The 15,553-nt window shown below is 45.0% G+C and overlaps 2 protein-coding genes across 3 annotated transcripts in view; one reads left to right on the top strand and one right to left on the bottom strand.

Moving 5' to 3' along the window:
* Window positions 1–2,680: 2,680 nt before the first annotated feature.
* LOC6623462 (E3 ubiquitin-protein ligase rfwd3.L) lies at window positions 2,681–3,076 on the bottom strand. Its single transcript, XM_002047286.4, has one exon. The coding sequence runs from the start codon at window positions 3,074–3,076 to the stop codon at window positions 2,681–2,683; it is 396 nt and encodes a 131-aa protein (XP_002047322.2).
* An 8,188-nt stretch (window positions 3,077–11,264) lies between these two features.
* LOC6623435 (uncharacterized) overlaps window positions 11,265–15,553 on the top strand; it is a 28,866-nt gene continuing 24,577 nt past the window's right edge. For both annotated transcript variants that reach the window (XR_004303562.2, XM_032434525.2), the window contains exon 1: window positions 11,265–12,744. The gene's annotated coding sequence lies outside the window, so the exon portion shown is untranslated. The remainder of the gene's footprint in view (window positions 12,745–15,553) is intronic.

The following is a 15,553-nucleotide window of genomic DNA, read 5'->3' as shown; positions in this document are numbered from 1 at the left end:
CCCAATGATTTATGCGCCAAGTTGTTTAGAAAATATGCCAACTGGCGTCAGGGCAGGGGCTGGTCAGTCTGCGCTAAGCCCAGAAGGGATTTTTGCAGACGTTCCCGCCATGGACTTGTCATGGCGGCTCCATGTTTGATTAAGGCGAACAACTTGCGGCCGCTAAACGCAAATCAACGACGGCGTTGATAATGGCCAACGGGCCGCGCGCCAACCACAGCCAACAGCCACATCCCAGCGCCCATTTCCAGTTCCCAGTTCCCAGTTCATGGTCCACGTCCACTCATGTCATGACTTGTGAAAATATACACCTAGCTCGTGTTTTGTGTTTTTCGTTTTTCGGTCTCTGCGACTGATTCTCGCATAGGGTCTCCATTGGACAACTGGCCACGACCACAGCGATCAAAAGCCGCGACAGGTGTTGCTTATTTCTAATCAGAGGCGTGTCTACGGCGCTATTTTTAACAGTCTCCCGCAGACAGCTAAATGGGTTGTTCTACTTAGATACTAACAGACTTTCAAATATGCAGACCAAAGCAAAATGGAATTGAAGAAATTCTCATTACCTAAATTGCCTGAGAGTGTGAGAGAGACATGGCTGATCGGCGGCGGTGAAACTGTAGGCAATTTAAAGAGTTCGGATACAAATTATACAGTTGCAGGAAGAATTATTAGAGTATCTATGTGGTGCTCTAAGTCTTTCTTTTATAGCCTTACAATTTCCCTATTAAACGTCTCAATTAGCAGTTCCTATTTAGCCAAAACTGCAGCAATGATATTTATGATTATATTACATATACATTTATATATAGCGACTATCTTATGTAAATCTTTTTTTATAAATTTTAAAGCACTGCGCTTGCATTTCCATTTCCATTTCGAATCGTTATCGTTAATTTAGTTAGGTCTTTTGTTTTTGTTGTTGTTGTTTATTTTTATTTATATTTTTTTCTTGTCTGTGGTCTGCATTCGCTTTCAGTTTTGTAAACGCTTTCGAGCTTATGACCATAAATTGCCCAGCGAACCGTGACCATAAATTGGAGCTAACAAAGAAATTATGAAATTCAAATGAAGTGCGTTTGCCATGGCCCATACTATACATATATACCATACCATCCACAACATCCTCTCCAGTCTGGGTAAAAGACTAAGGCGCACCTGCCCCATGTCCATGGCTTTGCCCATGGCAATGTCTCATTGCCCAAGGGCCTCAAGCGAGGCAAGGTCTTGTGCTCAGATTAATCCCACCGACATGCCAATAGCGGCAGTCGGAGCCACAGTTGAGGCCACTTTTATAGAGCAACAATTGGCCGGACCGCGGCTGTCCGGCTGTACCGGCAACTGGCACTGAAGTCGGACTTTACAAGAGTAAATTGTGCAACTTGTTCGCTTTTTGCATAAAAATTGTTCATTGAAAATGCATAAATGTGCAATCTGGACAAAAGAAATGCGCTAGTCGCCTGGCTAACCGGACTGCCTGGACTGCGGTCCTGGCCATTCAAAGAATTATTATGGGCTGGAACATTGAACCCAGTTCAATATCGATGCAATTGCTGATTGCTGTTGGCCCTAGCGTGGAATGCCTGGCGCAGGCTCAGCGCTCAGTGGTGCTCCTTCACCCGCCCGTTCGTTGCAGTTAGCTATGAATTGTCTTTAAATACATATCATTAAATGGCATTTATAATATATTCATGAGCGATCCGCTTCCCGGTATTGCTCGAATTCTAATGTTGAGACAACGGCTGCCATATCTTTAACTATCTCAGCCGCCACCCCAATGCGTCCCCAATGCGGCGCTCCACCAGCCAAGACTTTTAACCGTAAGCGTGGCCCCAGACAGTTGCATGGCCCATTTTGTGCGCCCCGGTCAAGTCAGAGCTTAACACAAAGGAGCAACAAGCTATGAAAGCTACCCGCAACATACAAACACCGACAAGTGAATGCTCTATAAAAGATTTAAATGCACGTCTTAGATTTACAATTCCCAACTCAGTTGAGTCTTTTGAAGCTCTTGGATATTTCACATTCATATGTCCTTCGCTAAAGCTAAAGAGCATTTTCAGTCACATATAGCCAACTCGACTCTCCCATTTTGTAGCCCGTTTTGGTTAGCCAAGTCAGCCTGTGGCCTGAGAATTGTGCGTATACGTATTGTCTATTGTCCACGGAGCCACGCAGCGCGTTTCTATATTTGGCCAGAGCGGTGGCCAGTCGTGAAATCTACGCAAGGTCCATTTACCGTCACCCGTCGCCCGTCACCCACCGCTTATGCTGCCCGCGTGCTCTCGCCTGCATTCCATGTGCCGAGATTTGCCTTCGGTTAGGCTTTGGTGCCTCCATCAAATTCAATTCAATTATATTTTCGCCGTTGCCGTAGCTGGAAATTGGCTCTATTGTCTTTATGCGCTGGGTGCGTGAAATTTATCGTTATGACCAGACGGCATATGACCTCGCCTTTGTGACATTTGATTTCGGGGTGACAAAAGTCGCTGCCACAAATTATGGCCAGGAATGCTGAAAAGCTGCACACATTCACTTCTGAATGGGCTGGAAGTGCGCCTAGGTTGGGCCGCATAAATGTATGAGAGATAGGCACGCCTTATAGAACTAGATGAGTTTACCGGTTCCCTTTTATTAGGAAAAAAATAAAATAAATATGATTGTTTGTCGTGATATGAGATTAGGCTGGGAAGCCATAGATATTGTGCACATCCCTTTCATGGGCTGGGGCCCTGCACTGGGGACACTCAAGCGAACTTAGCAGACTGAATCGAATGCATCTCTCGCCAAAAAGATGTCCACACAGCAATGAGACCGCACGATGACTTCCAGAAGGCTTGATCGTGTCCCAACATATGGAGCAGGCCTTACTGTTTTCATATTCGTCCTTCAGCAGCTGCATGGAATGTCTCAGCTCTAGAAACCCCTTATTCTTCGCCTGCATTTTACTTATAAGCAGCAGGCGCAATTTGGACATTTGCTCCACGTGAAGCTCTTCTCGTTGCTCATATTCTGCTAATTTCTGAAGCAATTTTTCCTTGTTGGATTGTTCTTCTTGAATTTTTTCGTCCACCATCTCTTGAATTGCCGAGAGAGATGTCATCTGCTCCTTGATGAAACTAGAAATCAACTGAAGGCAACTTTGATTTTTGGGTGCTTCCTCAAACGGTTTAATTGGTTGTCTTGACTTGAAATGCTGACATTCTGCTCCCAATTCTAAGCAATCATTTATTTTGGGTAGCGTAGACAATGTAGCTTTTAGTTTTTCTATTTCCGCCTTCAGTTTCTTGATCTCCTGGTCTCTGGAACGAATAACTATTGCAAGATTTGTCTCCTGTTCATTAAATTCGCGCATAAATGATTCTATGACAATTAGTCCATTTTTAAAGTCGGCGAAATTCCGCAACAATTCATTTCGCTCTCCCACAAGAGACTGAAGTGCATTTACCCAATATTCCACTTTATTATTGTTCTCCATATCTACAAATGTAAATTAATTAATACACGAAATATAAAAGTTATATAATTATAAGTTTAAAATTGGGAAAAGTTGAGACTCTATTGCTATGAAAAATGTTACCAGCTGAACAAAGTCAAATAGATAAAGAAAAAGCCTTAGTAATTTGCAAAGGATCTGTCGATTTGACAGTAATTTTGACAGTTTGGTAACGCAAGTGTGACCACATTTAAAATTTTAAGTAATGGCTTTTTGGGTTAATTGAGTTTATTAGAAGTGGCAGCACTTTTGTTGCTAGTGCTGTCAATTAGTTAATTTATTTGCTTATAGAAATGTTGGTTATACTGCAATAAATCAAAGAAGGAAGATTGGATTTGTTGTTAAGGTGTTACCTTTACCTAATCTTAGCTGGAACAGGCAATCCCGGCAGATCTTCGCTGGATCTTGACACTGTGTTTCTTTGAAATATTTAAATTACCTCTAAAATACGAGAGAAGCTGAAATCAGCGCAGGAAATCAGCCAGACAAAGGCTTCTTCCAATGGCTACCAAACGGAGTGCCGAAAAAGTCATTTCATTACAAGCAGCCGTCGCGACGCAAAGAGTTCCAGGGAGAGGCAGAGGCGGAGGCAGCGGAGCGTTTGCGAGCGCAATTCAAAATTGAATTCGAAATCTCAAACACACATCTTGATGAGATCATTATCGCCGCAACAACGACAGGCCAATTACATTAATTAATTATTAAGGGAACGCAGCTGGAGCTGAGAGGGAGCAGGAGGAGGTTAAGGCTGAGGAGGAGTTGCAGGAGGCAGTATCAGCAGGCGAACGAGTGTCACGTACAAAGCGCCGCAGCGAACGCTGTGTTCCCAGGCGCAAGGAGCAGCAATCGTTGCCTCCGATATCAAGGAATGCAATCAGCGATCAGAGCGAAATCGAACAAGCTCAACTTCAGCTGGAGCTCGGCTCAGATTCAGATTCAGGCTCTGGCTCAGTCTCACTCCCAATTCCAGTCGCGGGCTCAGCTCAAGCGCATCGTTTTCGCTGGGGGCGTTTTTGGCAGCGCTGACTAAGCAAGTGAAGTGCAGCAGGCGGCCCCAAAGATCGATCGCCGGTTCATCTCTCCAGCCAAGCAGCTAACCAAGCAGCTAACCAACCAGCTAACCAACCAGCCAACCAACCAACCAACCGTCCGAACGACCAACCGAGCGAGCGTCCGTCCGCCTTATGATTTGCAAATTTTCAAATATGCATCTCCTGCTGCCTGCGTTAGGTGTGCGATGATTAATTGCTGCCGGTACACGCAATCCTCCAGCTCCAGCAGCTTGACCAGAATGTGTTGCGTGCTTCTTTGTGGCTCGGAACGTTGGCTGCTGTTGTTGGTGCTGCCGTTGAATAATGATCTCTAGAATGTCTTGTTTCAAAAAAGCTAATAAGATCATTTATAACACAGTTAGTTCAGGTCTGGCCAGATCTGGTTGTCGGCATCGGCCACTTCCTGCGTCATCATTGGCATCCATTTATTACATACCCTTAAACTAACTCGTTCCCAGCCAATTTCAATCGACGTTCTCTTAAAGTGTTAGGGATTATCGATACAGATTTATGAATTTAAGGAAAGAGCATAACATGTTCGATGCGGTATCATCAGGGATATGCTGCTTAAACGGCTCTGGCAACGCGTGGTCTAATAAAAATGCCTCGGCTCAATTAATCGGCAGCTCGACGTGATCACGATTCATTGGAAGAACGATCGATAGTTGTTCTTAGCCTAGCTCCTACTGTGAGTGACGTCAGCGACAACTTTGTCTATCTTAGTGCTATTAACGCCTTTGGAGTATGTTAACTGGCATTGCGGATCTGCTCGGGGTTTTATAGCCAATTGGGCTAAACAGGAAGTGGACATATGCGTGTGGCTAACTAGGATACTCGGTTCAGTTGCTGACAGCTGATTGGTTTAAGGCCTGGTTAGTACTCACGCTGGCCAGGATGTGCGTGGCGCAATCCGACAAAGCCGTAGTCTCAGTCAATTAAACTGCCAACACTTGTTAACAAGCTGCAATCAGGAACACACGCCCCAAGCGCCTGCCCCGACTGCAGCCAAACGAATTATCACAGCCCTGGCCCTGTCAATGGCCCTGCTGCCGCTGCCGCTGCCGTTGTCGGTTCTGCTGCCACTTTGGAGTAGCTGTTGTTGTTGTAGTTTTTTTTTTTAATCTTTGGTCCTGGCCCTAACCGTTTTAAGGGGCGTGCATTGGGCAGTTATTTCGAAAGCGCCTTTTTCGGCTGCTGCCAACATTATTGCATTTGTTTGTTGTTCTTTCTCACACGGCTGGCAATTTTTTATTTATTTGCGAAAGCCAATTTAAAGCCCAGGTCGGACGCAGCTCGTCCAAACTTTTGTCCCGCATTGAATTTCAATTTGTGTTTCCGCATAAAAATGCGCGTTTCGTATTTATTTTTGTGGGTTACACTCGTATTTGTGTGGCTTGTCTCTCGCCTCAGATCTTTTATCGCTGATAAAAATGCAGCCCCAAAAACGTTGTTGACTCTGTTGTTGCCCGCACCCGAAATTGCACCTTCGAGCGGGTCACTCCCTGGCACTAACTTGTTGCCGGCTCCAGGCTCCTGGGGGGCGTGGGCGTGCAATCCGGCCACGCCCTGCTTTCAAGTTGTGTGTTGTTCTGTCGTTGCGTTGTGTTGTCGTTGCTGTTTTACAATTGTTTGTTTTGCTGTTTGTTAAACACCTTCCTCTACACGTTCGCATCGAGTCGCCTCCGTTTGCCCGCTGCCTGTGTCCAGTGCCTTTGCTTGTGCCTGTGCCTGTGCCTGTGCCTCTGCTTGCACATCCTTTGTCATGTTCGGCTGCAAAGATTTAAGGCCCTGCTTAGCCCCTGGGCATCAGCAGCCGGTGACCTCGCCGTCGCTCTTTCTCCATACCCATCTCCCATCGTCCATCTCGCTTTCTTGGGGCATCTTCACTAGATTTCAAAAGGCTCTGTGGCACTGCCCTTTGATGTTGCCTGTTTGCAGCGTCGTCTTCTGCTTGCTTCGCATAACTTTGCTTGTTAACAATTGCATTGTACAACAGCAACAACAGAAACAACAACTACTACAAGAGGCGATCCTCTCAATCTGAACCGGCTTTGCCATTTTTAGGTATCAACAGTCGTCGGCACCCCAATGGCCGGCCAACATAGCCTGGGCCAGGACACAATGGACACTCTTTGAAAATAGGTGGCTTGATTTATTTGTCTGCAAATTCGCTTTCTCAAAAGGCATTTGGAGCCTTACATTTTGGCTCGAGCAACTACGTAAGGCAACTTACTACGAGCCTCGCAAGTTGTCAAAACACATTCGCTGAGCTGTTCCAGATTTGGTGTATCTGTGTGTGTGTGTTTTCTGTATGCTTAAAGGTGAAGCTTTGAATATGACGAAGCATTGCTGAATGCCGCATTTATCAAACAAATGCCTTGAATTTTCAGCATGGGAATGTGAGCATGAGCTTTTCAGCTTGTTTCAAACTCTGCGCACAATTTACCTTTTTATCAATGGACGCAGATAGTCTGTAGAAAAATACAACATCGAGATCTATCTAACGTTGAATTCTCAGCAAATCTTACCAGTTTTGTTCGTCAATTTGTAAACTTATATTTACAAACAAAAAATTCTTATGCAATTAGAAATACTTGTAATAGCATTCAGCAGAAAAAAAAAGCAAAAACAGGTCGGTAGGCAGATTTTGGGTCTTAAAATTCAAGTTTTAGTTGCTGACTTCTTAAAATTCTTGTGTTATTTTAAAGATTTGCATCCTTGGGAATAGCTAAGTGCTTGGATTCTATCTGGAATCATCTGGCAGCCATCTACATTTAACAAGCTTCTGTGAAATCGATCCTCATCCGAGCTGCGGCATGGTTGTTGTTAAGGTCGCAGATTCGATTGCTCCGATTACACACACACACACTCATACACACTCACACACACAGACTCTATAGCACACACACAAACACATCAAGAGACCCTTCACTTTACTCCCCTGGCACATGGTTACTAGAAAACTAAAATGTTCGCTGGCTTTTTTCATGGCTGAGCGGTTGCCAGCAATTCCTTAAGATTGTCACACTGACAAGCCCCATGTATCGATCTGGGCACATACATAGTTCTTGCACATAGTTCAGCACAGTCCCAAGTCAAGGCGTTCTACTTAAATCACAACAAGAGAACGCAAAAAAATTAAATAAATAAATATAAACGAAAACCCTTGAGCAGCCAGCGAGCAAGTGTTCAAATTCCATTAAAAGAACATTTACAAATTTGGCAAAGATCACTGGCAACAACAGCAACAATAACAAGAAGAAGAACAGCGGGCAAAAAGTGCAATCCATGCTAAACAAAAAGCGGCTATATCTAGCGACACCTTCAATGGGGGCTAAAAGAACCGAACCGAACCAAACGAAACCAATTGCCACAGAAAGACCTTGAGATCATGCCAAGACAAACAATAACAAACAGCAGCAACTGCAACAATGCCGCCCAACAGCAACAACAGCAGCAACAAGGATGAGAGGAGGACTTTTGTCTCCAACAGCGTTTTCCCTAACAACCGAGGTGATAAATAAAATTCTTTATATGCAATCTTTTAATGCAATTTACAATAAAATCAACATGGAGTTTAGTCGCTGGCGGCTGGCAGTTGCCGGCGGCTGTTGGGCAGCAGCTTCTTCCTTTTGGGTTTTCGCTCTGGCTCTGGCTGGCTAAATAACAAGGGGGCACAGCTTGATTTGACATTAGCACAATCCCACAGATCACCTTCCCAAAATGGATTTTGCCGCCGCCGTCGTCCGTTGCCAGTTGCCAGTTGCCAGTTGCCAGTTGCCAGTTGCTGCCATCAGTTGCTGGGCCTGAACTTTTGCGCAGTGAGCAACGGAAATGGAGGCCCAGACCGCGATGATCATTGCGACCAGGCAATAAATACACCATAGAAATGATGTACGGAAAATGATCGCAGCTCTAACTCTCTAGCCAGCCATCCAGCCAGCCAGTTGGGCCACGGACCCACAATTCCTCAGCAGCAGAAGCAGCAGCAACGGCTCAACGGGGGTGCTCGAATGCCGGTAAGACGCTGCCGCACAGTGGGATCAAATATTATGAATACGTGTGTCCAGCAGTCGTTTGAAGTTAAATATTTATTTTAATCCCTTGCATATTTAGCCTTGGATTAATTTATAAACTTTACACGCAAAAGTTTGCAAAATTAGCTTTGCACAAGCACAGCGATCAGTATTATATTTGCCAAAACTAAATTCAGTTCAATATTTTTTGGTCTACTCATCGTTTGGTTACTATTTCTCGAATAACAAAAACTCTTTTCTTAATCTGATTTTTTAGAAGCGAATATTTCTTGTATCCTACAAGAGAGAAATTTTTTTCGTCCTCTGTATGGCAGCCTTGGCGCATTATGGCTTTTGCATAGTATTATCAATTTAAAGCATCAGTATCATCTCAGGTTGCAATCCCTTGAACCACTGTGCCCGCTTAGAATCTAGCAGCTGCCTAGATGCGGATGCTTGGGGCTGCCGCTGCTGCTCGTTTGGGCTACCACTTTGCGTCTGGCGGCGGTTGCGGCTGCTGCTGCTGCTGCCGTTGCCGCTGTGGAGGCAGCCGCGGCATTATTAATGATAAATGTGGCTTGCACTCATGATAAATACAGAGAATCGTTGAAAGGTATAAATCAATAATAGAGAAGTTTGTTTGCAGTTAGGCGCAGGATGGAGCCGTGATTTTGCCAGTCTGGGCCAGGGCAGGCCAGGCCAGGCAAGGCATCAGGCCTGCAGACAATGAGTATGCCAAAACATAATTCAAGTTAAAGGTCTTCTTGTGGTAGCTGCCGCAGCTCATCTGATTAGGGCGGGACAACAGGACGTCAGGGTGGCTAGGGAAGCTGGGGGGAACTCTATTGCTCCTTGGCTTATTGATTGACTAATTAATCGTAGCAAGCGCTGCTGCCAATTACTTCAAAATCAAACAGAGACATAAAAGCGACTCGATTATCAATAACAATTAGCTGACGCCTGCGACAAACTGCGTTCATGCGGCGTCCATCAGTGGCGTCCAGTGGCCTGTCAAATTTATGTTGCCCTGCTCCGCTTGCGCCTCCTGCCCGCTGTTGTGCCTCATGCATTTGAATGCACGAGTTACGCATCCATCAAATGTCAATTGTTTGTCTTGGCGCTCCACCTTCTTGGCGTCAGCGGCCGGAGTCGAAGTCGGAGCCACAGCCTCAGCATCGACGTCGTCGTCGTCGTCGTCCTCATCAGCAACGTCTGTGGCGCGCTTTGCCATTTCTCATAAATCATTCCAAAGCTCTGGCGGGCATTACGGCAGCTTCGATGCTGACGACGACAACGACGTCTCGTGGCTGTCAGAAGGACCTGAGCCGAGAGGGGTGTGGAGGCGAGGCCAAGTAGAATCGCTTTGATGCCCATCCATGGCATTGAACTTGTCTAGCGTTGAGTGTCAGCCGGTTTGTCCAACTCGTCGCAGTTGCTATGGAAAGTATTTTAGATAGTGCCAAGGGGCTGCAGTGCTTAAGATCGACAAACTTTCAGACAGAGCAGTGAATCGAGATCAAATATGCGTTTATTTCAAAGAAATGTTAACGTTTGGTATATTTGGAAAATATATCTGAAATCTGTGCACTTTCTTAACTTGAAAATATATTTATTCAAAATATTCAAAATATATATATCCGAGACATAGACTCTAAAGTTCCTTAAAACAAGCTCAGCCTTCGAGTAATAAATAGAAATGAGTTCAGCTATGTGTATTTAATTTTTATGTGCAGCTTGCAACTTTATTGTGGTTGTTAGCCACACAGGAGCTGCTCGAGGACTTTTAATAGACCCAACTGTGTGCGGTATTTATGTATTTATAAGCCCATTCGGTGCACGTTAATGCCGGCATGGGGTCACCTGTGGTTTGTGCACATCCAACTATCAACTTTGCACATTAGACCAGATGAAATGCACGGGGTTTTGCGTCCTTTTTCGCATTGAATATTCTATGGCTGCCACCTGAAAGAGCCGGTAAACTTTGCATAACAAAACAGGTGCACTCGAGTAGCCTGTTAGCTGCCCCCGCCTGCCTGTCCGCCTGCCTGTCCGCCTGCCTGACTGCCAGCCCTTGCGGCCAGCTCCCAGTGGACGCCTACGCGACTCGCCAGACACTCGCACGCGCAATCAGCTGAGTCATTGTGCGCTGGAGCTGCAACTCGTTGGTTGGGATTTGGGTGCCAGCTCATTTGCAAGTGTCCTTTGTTTTTGACCAAGGCAATGACCCACAAGGATTTTTTGCTGCTGGCTCTCTGCATATTTTCGTCTGCGCATAAAGATTTATTTCAATTGGGAGCTGCTGCATCCAAAGTTCGTTCCGGCTGTGGTTGCAGCTCACTTTCTTCTTGCGGCCAAAGAATTGCGCTCGCTGCGACCGACCCACATAAATCATTCACAATTAGACGCGGCAGCAACAGCAGCAGCATCAGCAGCAGCGGTCACGGCTCTAACACCTGACCGAGTTGCCGCCTGCTAGTCCAATTGGACTCCACTCACTGCCACATATTCAATACGTTTCGCATAAGCACTCAAAGCGAGTGTTGTTTGAGTGTTTCAGTTTGCCAACGTTCCGCTTTATGGTCGCAACATGTTCGAGTTGAATTCCCGCCTGTGTTTCTATCGCAGCTCACGATGCGGCAAACGTATCTGCATTGAGTGGCCAAACGAAGCGTCGACGCCGAAGTCGCGGCTCGAACTCGCAACTTGTTCTGTTCACTCTGAATCGTCGAGGCGTGCGGTACTGAAAGCCGGACAATATAACACGAAAAATAACAATTTTATAACCGGTTCGGAACGTAGCGACCCAAAACAGCGGCGCGCGTACCGCAATAACAATAACGACAACAAAAATAATATCAACGACAACAATAGCGATTAGCATTCAGCTAGATATTGATATTGGGGCAACAATAACAACAAAAGCCATTCAGGCGCGTGTGTGTATCCGTATCCGGAAACGTATCCCGTGGCCGTACCCGTACCCGTGTACTGCATACCGTATACCGAAAGCCACCGCAGTCCCAGAATATTGTTTGCGATCTATGTGATCTTAGTGAGTGTGTGTGCGTGTGTGTGTGTGCCTGTGTGTATGCTTGTGCCGAAATTCGCGTTAATTGAGCTGTAAGTGCTGATTTGTTATACAAATTTGCATCGCTTGCAACGAGCCAAGTTGCAAGTTGGCTGGAAACGCTGCGGCCGCATAAACAAATCTGGCTGCGCGTCTTGGTTCACTGATTTAATGCCACAAACAGATTGCAGATTGTAGCTGTAACTACTGCCGCCACCGCCGCCGCCGCTACCGTCGCTGCCGTCCCAGCTGCCCCGCCTCGCTGCAACATAGCAGGCGCGCCCTCCTATCCTGCTTGCAACAGTGCAACCTGCTTGGAAGCTTGTTTCTGCGGAAGAGCAGCCGCCACAATCGCAGTCAGAGTCAGAGCGAGCGCCATACCGCGAGCCGAGCTGAGTGGAGCTTGGCCAAGAGACTCACAGAGTAAGATCCGGCAAAAAAACAACAACAACAAAAAAAAAAAAATAACGAAGAAAAATCAGCCGACGAAGACGTCGTCCAAACATTTTGCCATTGAGCAAAAGAATTTCTTTAAAACAACAACAACGCGCAAAGATTTACAACGCAGACCAAGCAAAAAGTGTAAAGCAAGCAAACCAGCAAAAAATTAGCGCATACTGGAAGTGCATCTATATATATGTGCATGCATATATGTATACGTACATATATATATACATACATATATATATGTGTGTGTCTGTGTACAGGTGTGTGTGTCTCTGCCAAGTGCTGGCAAAAAGTTGTTTAACTAACCAAAAGAAAAAGTTTGAAAAGTGTCAAGCTAAGCGGCGCGGCCAATAACCTAACGACAACCAACGCCAACAACAAAAACAACGCTAACATCAACAACAACAACAACATTTTGTGCAAGGCATGCAATGGCGACCCCGTGTACGGGCCAGCCTGCGGTTTAATTACCGTTATCCTTGCAACAACAACAGCAGCTAAGCAAACTGCAACCAGGTCTTGGATTACGTTTACGCCTCACACCGCACCGCAACCGGAGGAAAGGACGAAACGAGACGAATCGACGCGTCGACAGGTGAACATTCCAATTGGCATAAGGCAAGTGGCTAATTGGCACCGCTTCACACAGCAACACATTCAAAACTGGTGAGTTTAATGTACTTGATTCGCTGCAAGTGCAGCTACGAAGTGGGCTGGTATTGTGGGCTCTATTTATAGATTAAAGAGCATATCGAAATTCTGAGTATTATGATAGAGCTGGAAGAGATTTGTTATAGAACGGACTTTCTTAGTTCACAGCCTGGAATTATTAATGTGAAATTAGGAGAAATATCCACAGTTGATATGACATTGAACTATTCCTTTAAATTGTTATTATTGTTATAAGTGTAATTTCAAAATCAGTTTTGCATATATGCTTTTGTTCGCACTCATAAAATAAGGTTCGATTTTTTTTTTGTCTATTAATTTTCTCGATGAACAAATCTTTTCTTGTTCCTAGGTTATGTTATTTATAAAGAGCTCCTTCCAATTCACTCCTCAGGATGCCAATAAAAGAGAGAGAGAGAGAGAGAGCGCGAAAGAGGGCGATATAGATAGATCAATCTGCTGTCAGAGGCTGGCTTCATAACTAGGCGCTAAGTTGCCCCAACATTTGCGTACCACAATTCGTTGCACGCTCCCATTATGGCTCACGGATCACGGATCGATGCAATTGCATTTAGCGTAACATTTTCGATTATGCACAGTAATAAGCAGGCACTTCTTGGTCTTGTTAGACAGATCCATAAGTTCAGCTTTGATCTTTTGTTCTTTGGATAAGTTTGGCAGATGCTGACTGCGTCTGGTTGGGTCTGTTCTGTTCTGTTCTATCTGATCTGGCTGATCGGTCTGGCGGTGCACATGAAAGACGCTGGCCCGGGCGGAGCTTTGAATGTTGCATTTCAGAGCCAATTCCAGGGAAGTCCACTTCAAACAGAGAGACGAAACCTATCGACTTGTTGTCCATATGCGCACTTGGACAATCGTCTGACAGGGCGCTGCAGCGACTCGCGCTCTCCCAAAAGGGCAAACACAGACAACTTGGCTGGGCCCCCAGTCCGCAGTCTGTCTATCTGTCTGTATCTCTCAATTCCATTAGACAGCCCAGATGGAGCCTGAGTGCGAGTGTGTGCATGTGTGTGTCTGAAAAGTGAATTTATGCCGCGCTGCTGCAACAATTGATGCTGAAAAATGATGGCAATGACAAAGTGATTACTGCGCAGCGCTTAGAAAGCGACTGGAAAATTGGAAAATATTCCAACAACAACAGCGCACAAGTGCGCAAGCAATCAAAGCTCAAGTTAAAAATGATGATGAAAAAAATAGAAAAAAAAAACAACTTCGAACAATTTCCATTCTCAATTCACAGTTCTCAGTTCTCTCAATTGAAGCGTTAACATGGCCAAGTTGCCACAGTGGCCACAGCAGCTGAGAAAAGTGAAATGCGCCGCAGACAAAGGAGGCGCATCATTAATCATTAAGTTGTTGTTTTTACAAACGCAGCTAAAATATACTTACTATACGCCATAAGTAGTTGCCTACTTAGTTCGACTGAGATTGAGCCCTGGCCACGTTTGGTTTGGGTTCTTGCGGGTTCTTGCCAGAAAGGCGCACGTTCTTGATTTGAATCTCACTCTCCCTCGGTGTTTGGCTTTTTGTAAATTGCTCGTCGTCATGCTTTTATGATTTGGTATTTTCTGTTAGTATTTTTATTTTCATTTTTTCATTTCATTCTTTTTGTTGTACTCTGAATTCGATGCGCCCAACTTGATAAGCACCAGCGCGCTCTGCAGCATTGCTGAGTTATTGTTATACCTTTTATTTATGTGTGTGTTGGTTTGTGTATGTGTGTGCGGGTGTATATATGTATATATATATACATACATATATATAGGTGTGTCCAAAGCCCAGCCCCTGGCCCAGCGTCGGAGAAAGAGAGCAGCCATACAGTATCCAGCTAAACTTTTTCGAGTGCCTGCGCGATATCAAAATGTAAAATGTCTCGCATAACAAAGTTTTGGGCAAACATTCAACTAAACCATGACAGTTATTGAATACTCTATGTCCCGGCAGTTCTTTGAAATATGAGCCCGAAGTGCAGGAATATGCTTAAGTCCAGAGCTACGCAAGTCTTGACGTCAGAATTTGAAATCGCCATAAAGTTTTCAATTAAATTAAAACAATTCTTGTGCTAGAGACTTTTGTTTTAACTGAATTATATTTTAATTATTTAGAGTTGGACATTTTGTATTCACTCTGGCAAATATTTCATGCCACTTTCTTGCACAGGGCATCAAAATCAACCTGTACTCAACATCGCGCAGAGCAACGGCTGCACATCAAAATTTTATTGTACTTACATCAAATTGACGAGCAGCGACCCCCCAACACAACAGCAAACAACTCTTAACGTGCCACAGGAAAATACAATAATTTCACTTGGCGTACAGTTTATTATATAATTTTTGTCCCTCTTTGACTTTTATCTTACGTTTATTATGCCCCATGGAATTTGCGGGATTTCCAAGGGCTGCTGCTGGAGGTCAATGTCTCTTACCGCCAAGACGTGGTAAGACAAGGCGACCCCCTGCACCCCTTCAGCATCCCGTAGCCAACTACCGCCTGAAGTTGTAATAACTTTGGCCCAAGTTTTGTTGTACATTTTGTTAGCCTTGTCGGTCGACCGGCAGCTGCCCCCTGCTAAAGTGCTAAAATACTTTGACGCATTCTTTGCACTTCTTTCCCGAAGCAGCTGTCCAAATGCCAAACTGCGAATACACCTACGAAACAACCACCCACACACCCACAAATACACACACGCACGCATATACACTCCACTTGGCCAACCCTCGGCAACTAAATGGAGAACAAGAAGTTGAAGAAAAAAACGTTGACTTGTAATAATCATAATCGT

Source organism: Drosophila virilis, chromosome 3 (assembly GCF_030788295.1).
Source record: "Drosophila virilis strain 15010-1051.87 chromosome 3, Dvir_AGI_RSII-ME, whole genome shotgun sequence".
Lineage (NCBI taxonomy): Eukaryota > Metazoa > Arthropoda > Insecta > Diptera > Drosophilidae > Drosophila > Drosophila virilis.
This window is presented reverse-complemented; position numbering and strand designations above follow the sequence as displayed.

What these genes read in the sequence shown, in the direction of transcription:
- LOC6623462 (XM_002047286.4), bottom strand. Translation starts at nt 3,076, where the DNA reads ATGGTGGACGAAAAAATTCAAGAAGAACAATCCAACAAGGAAAAATTG.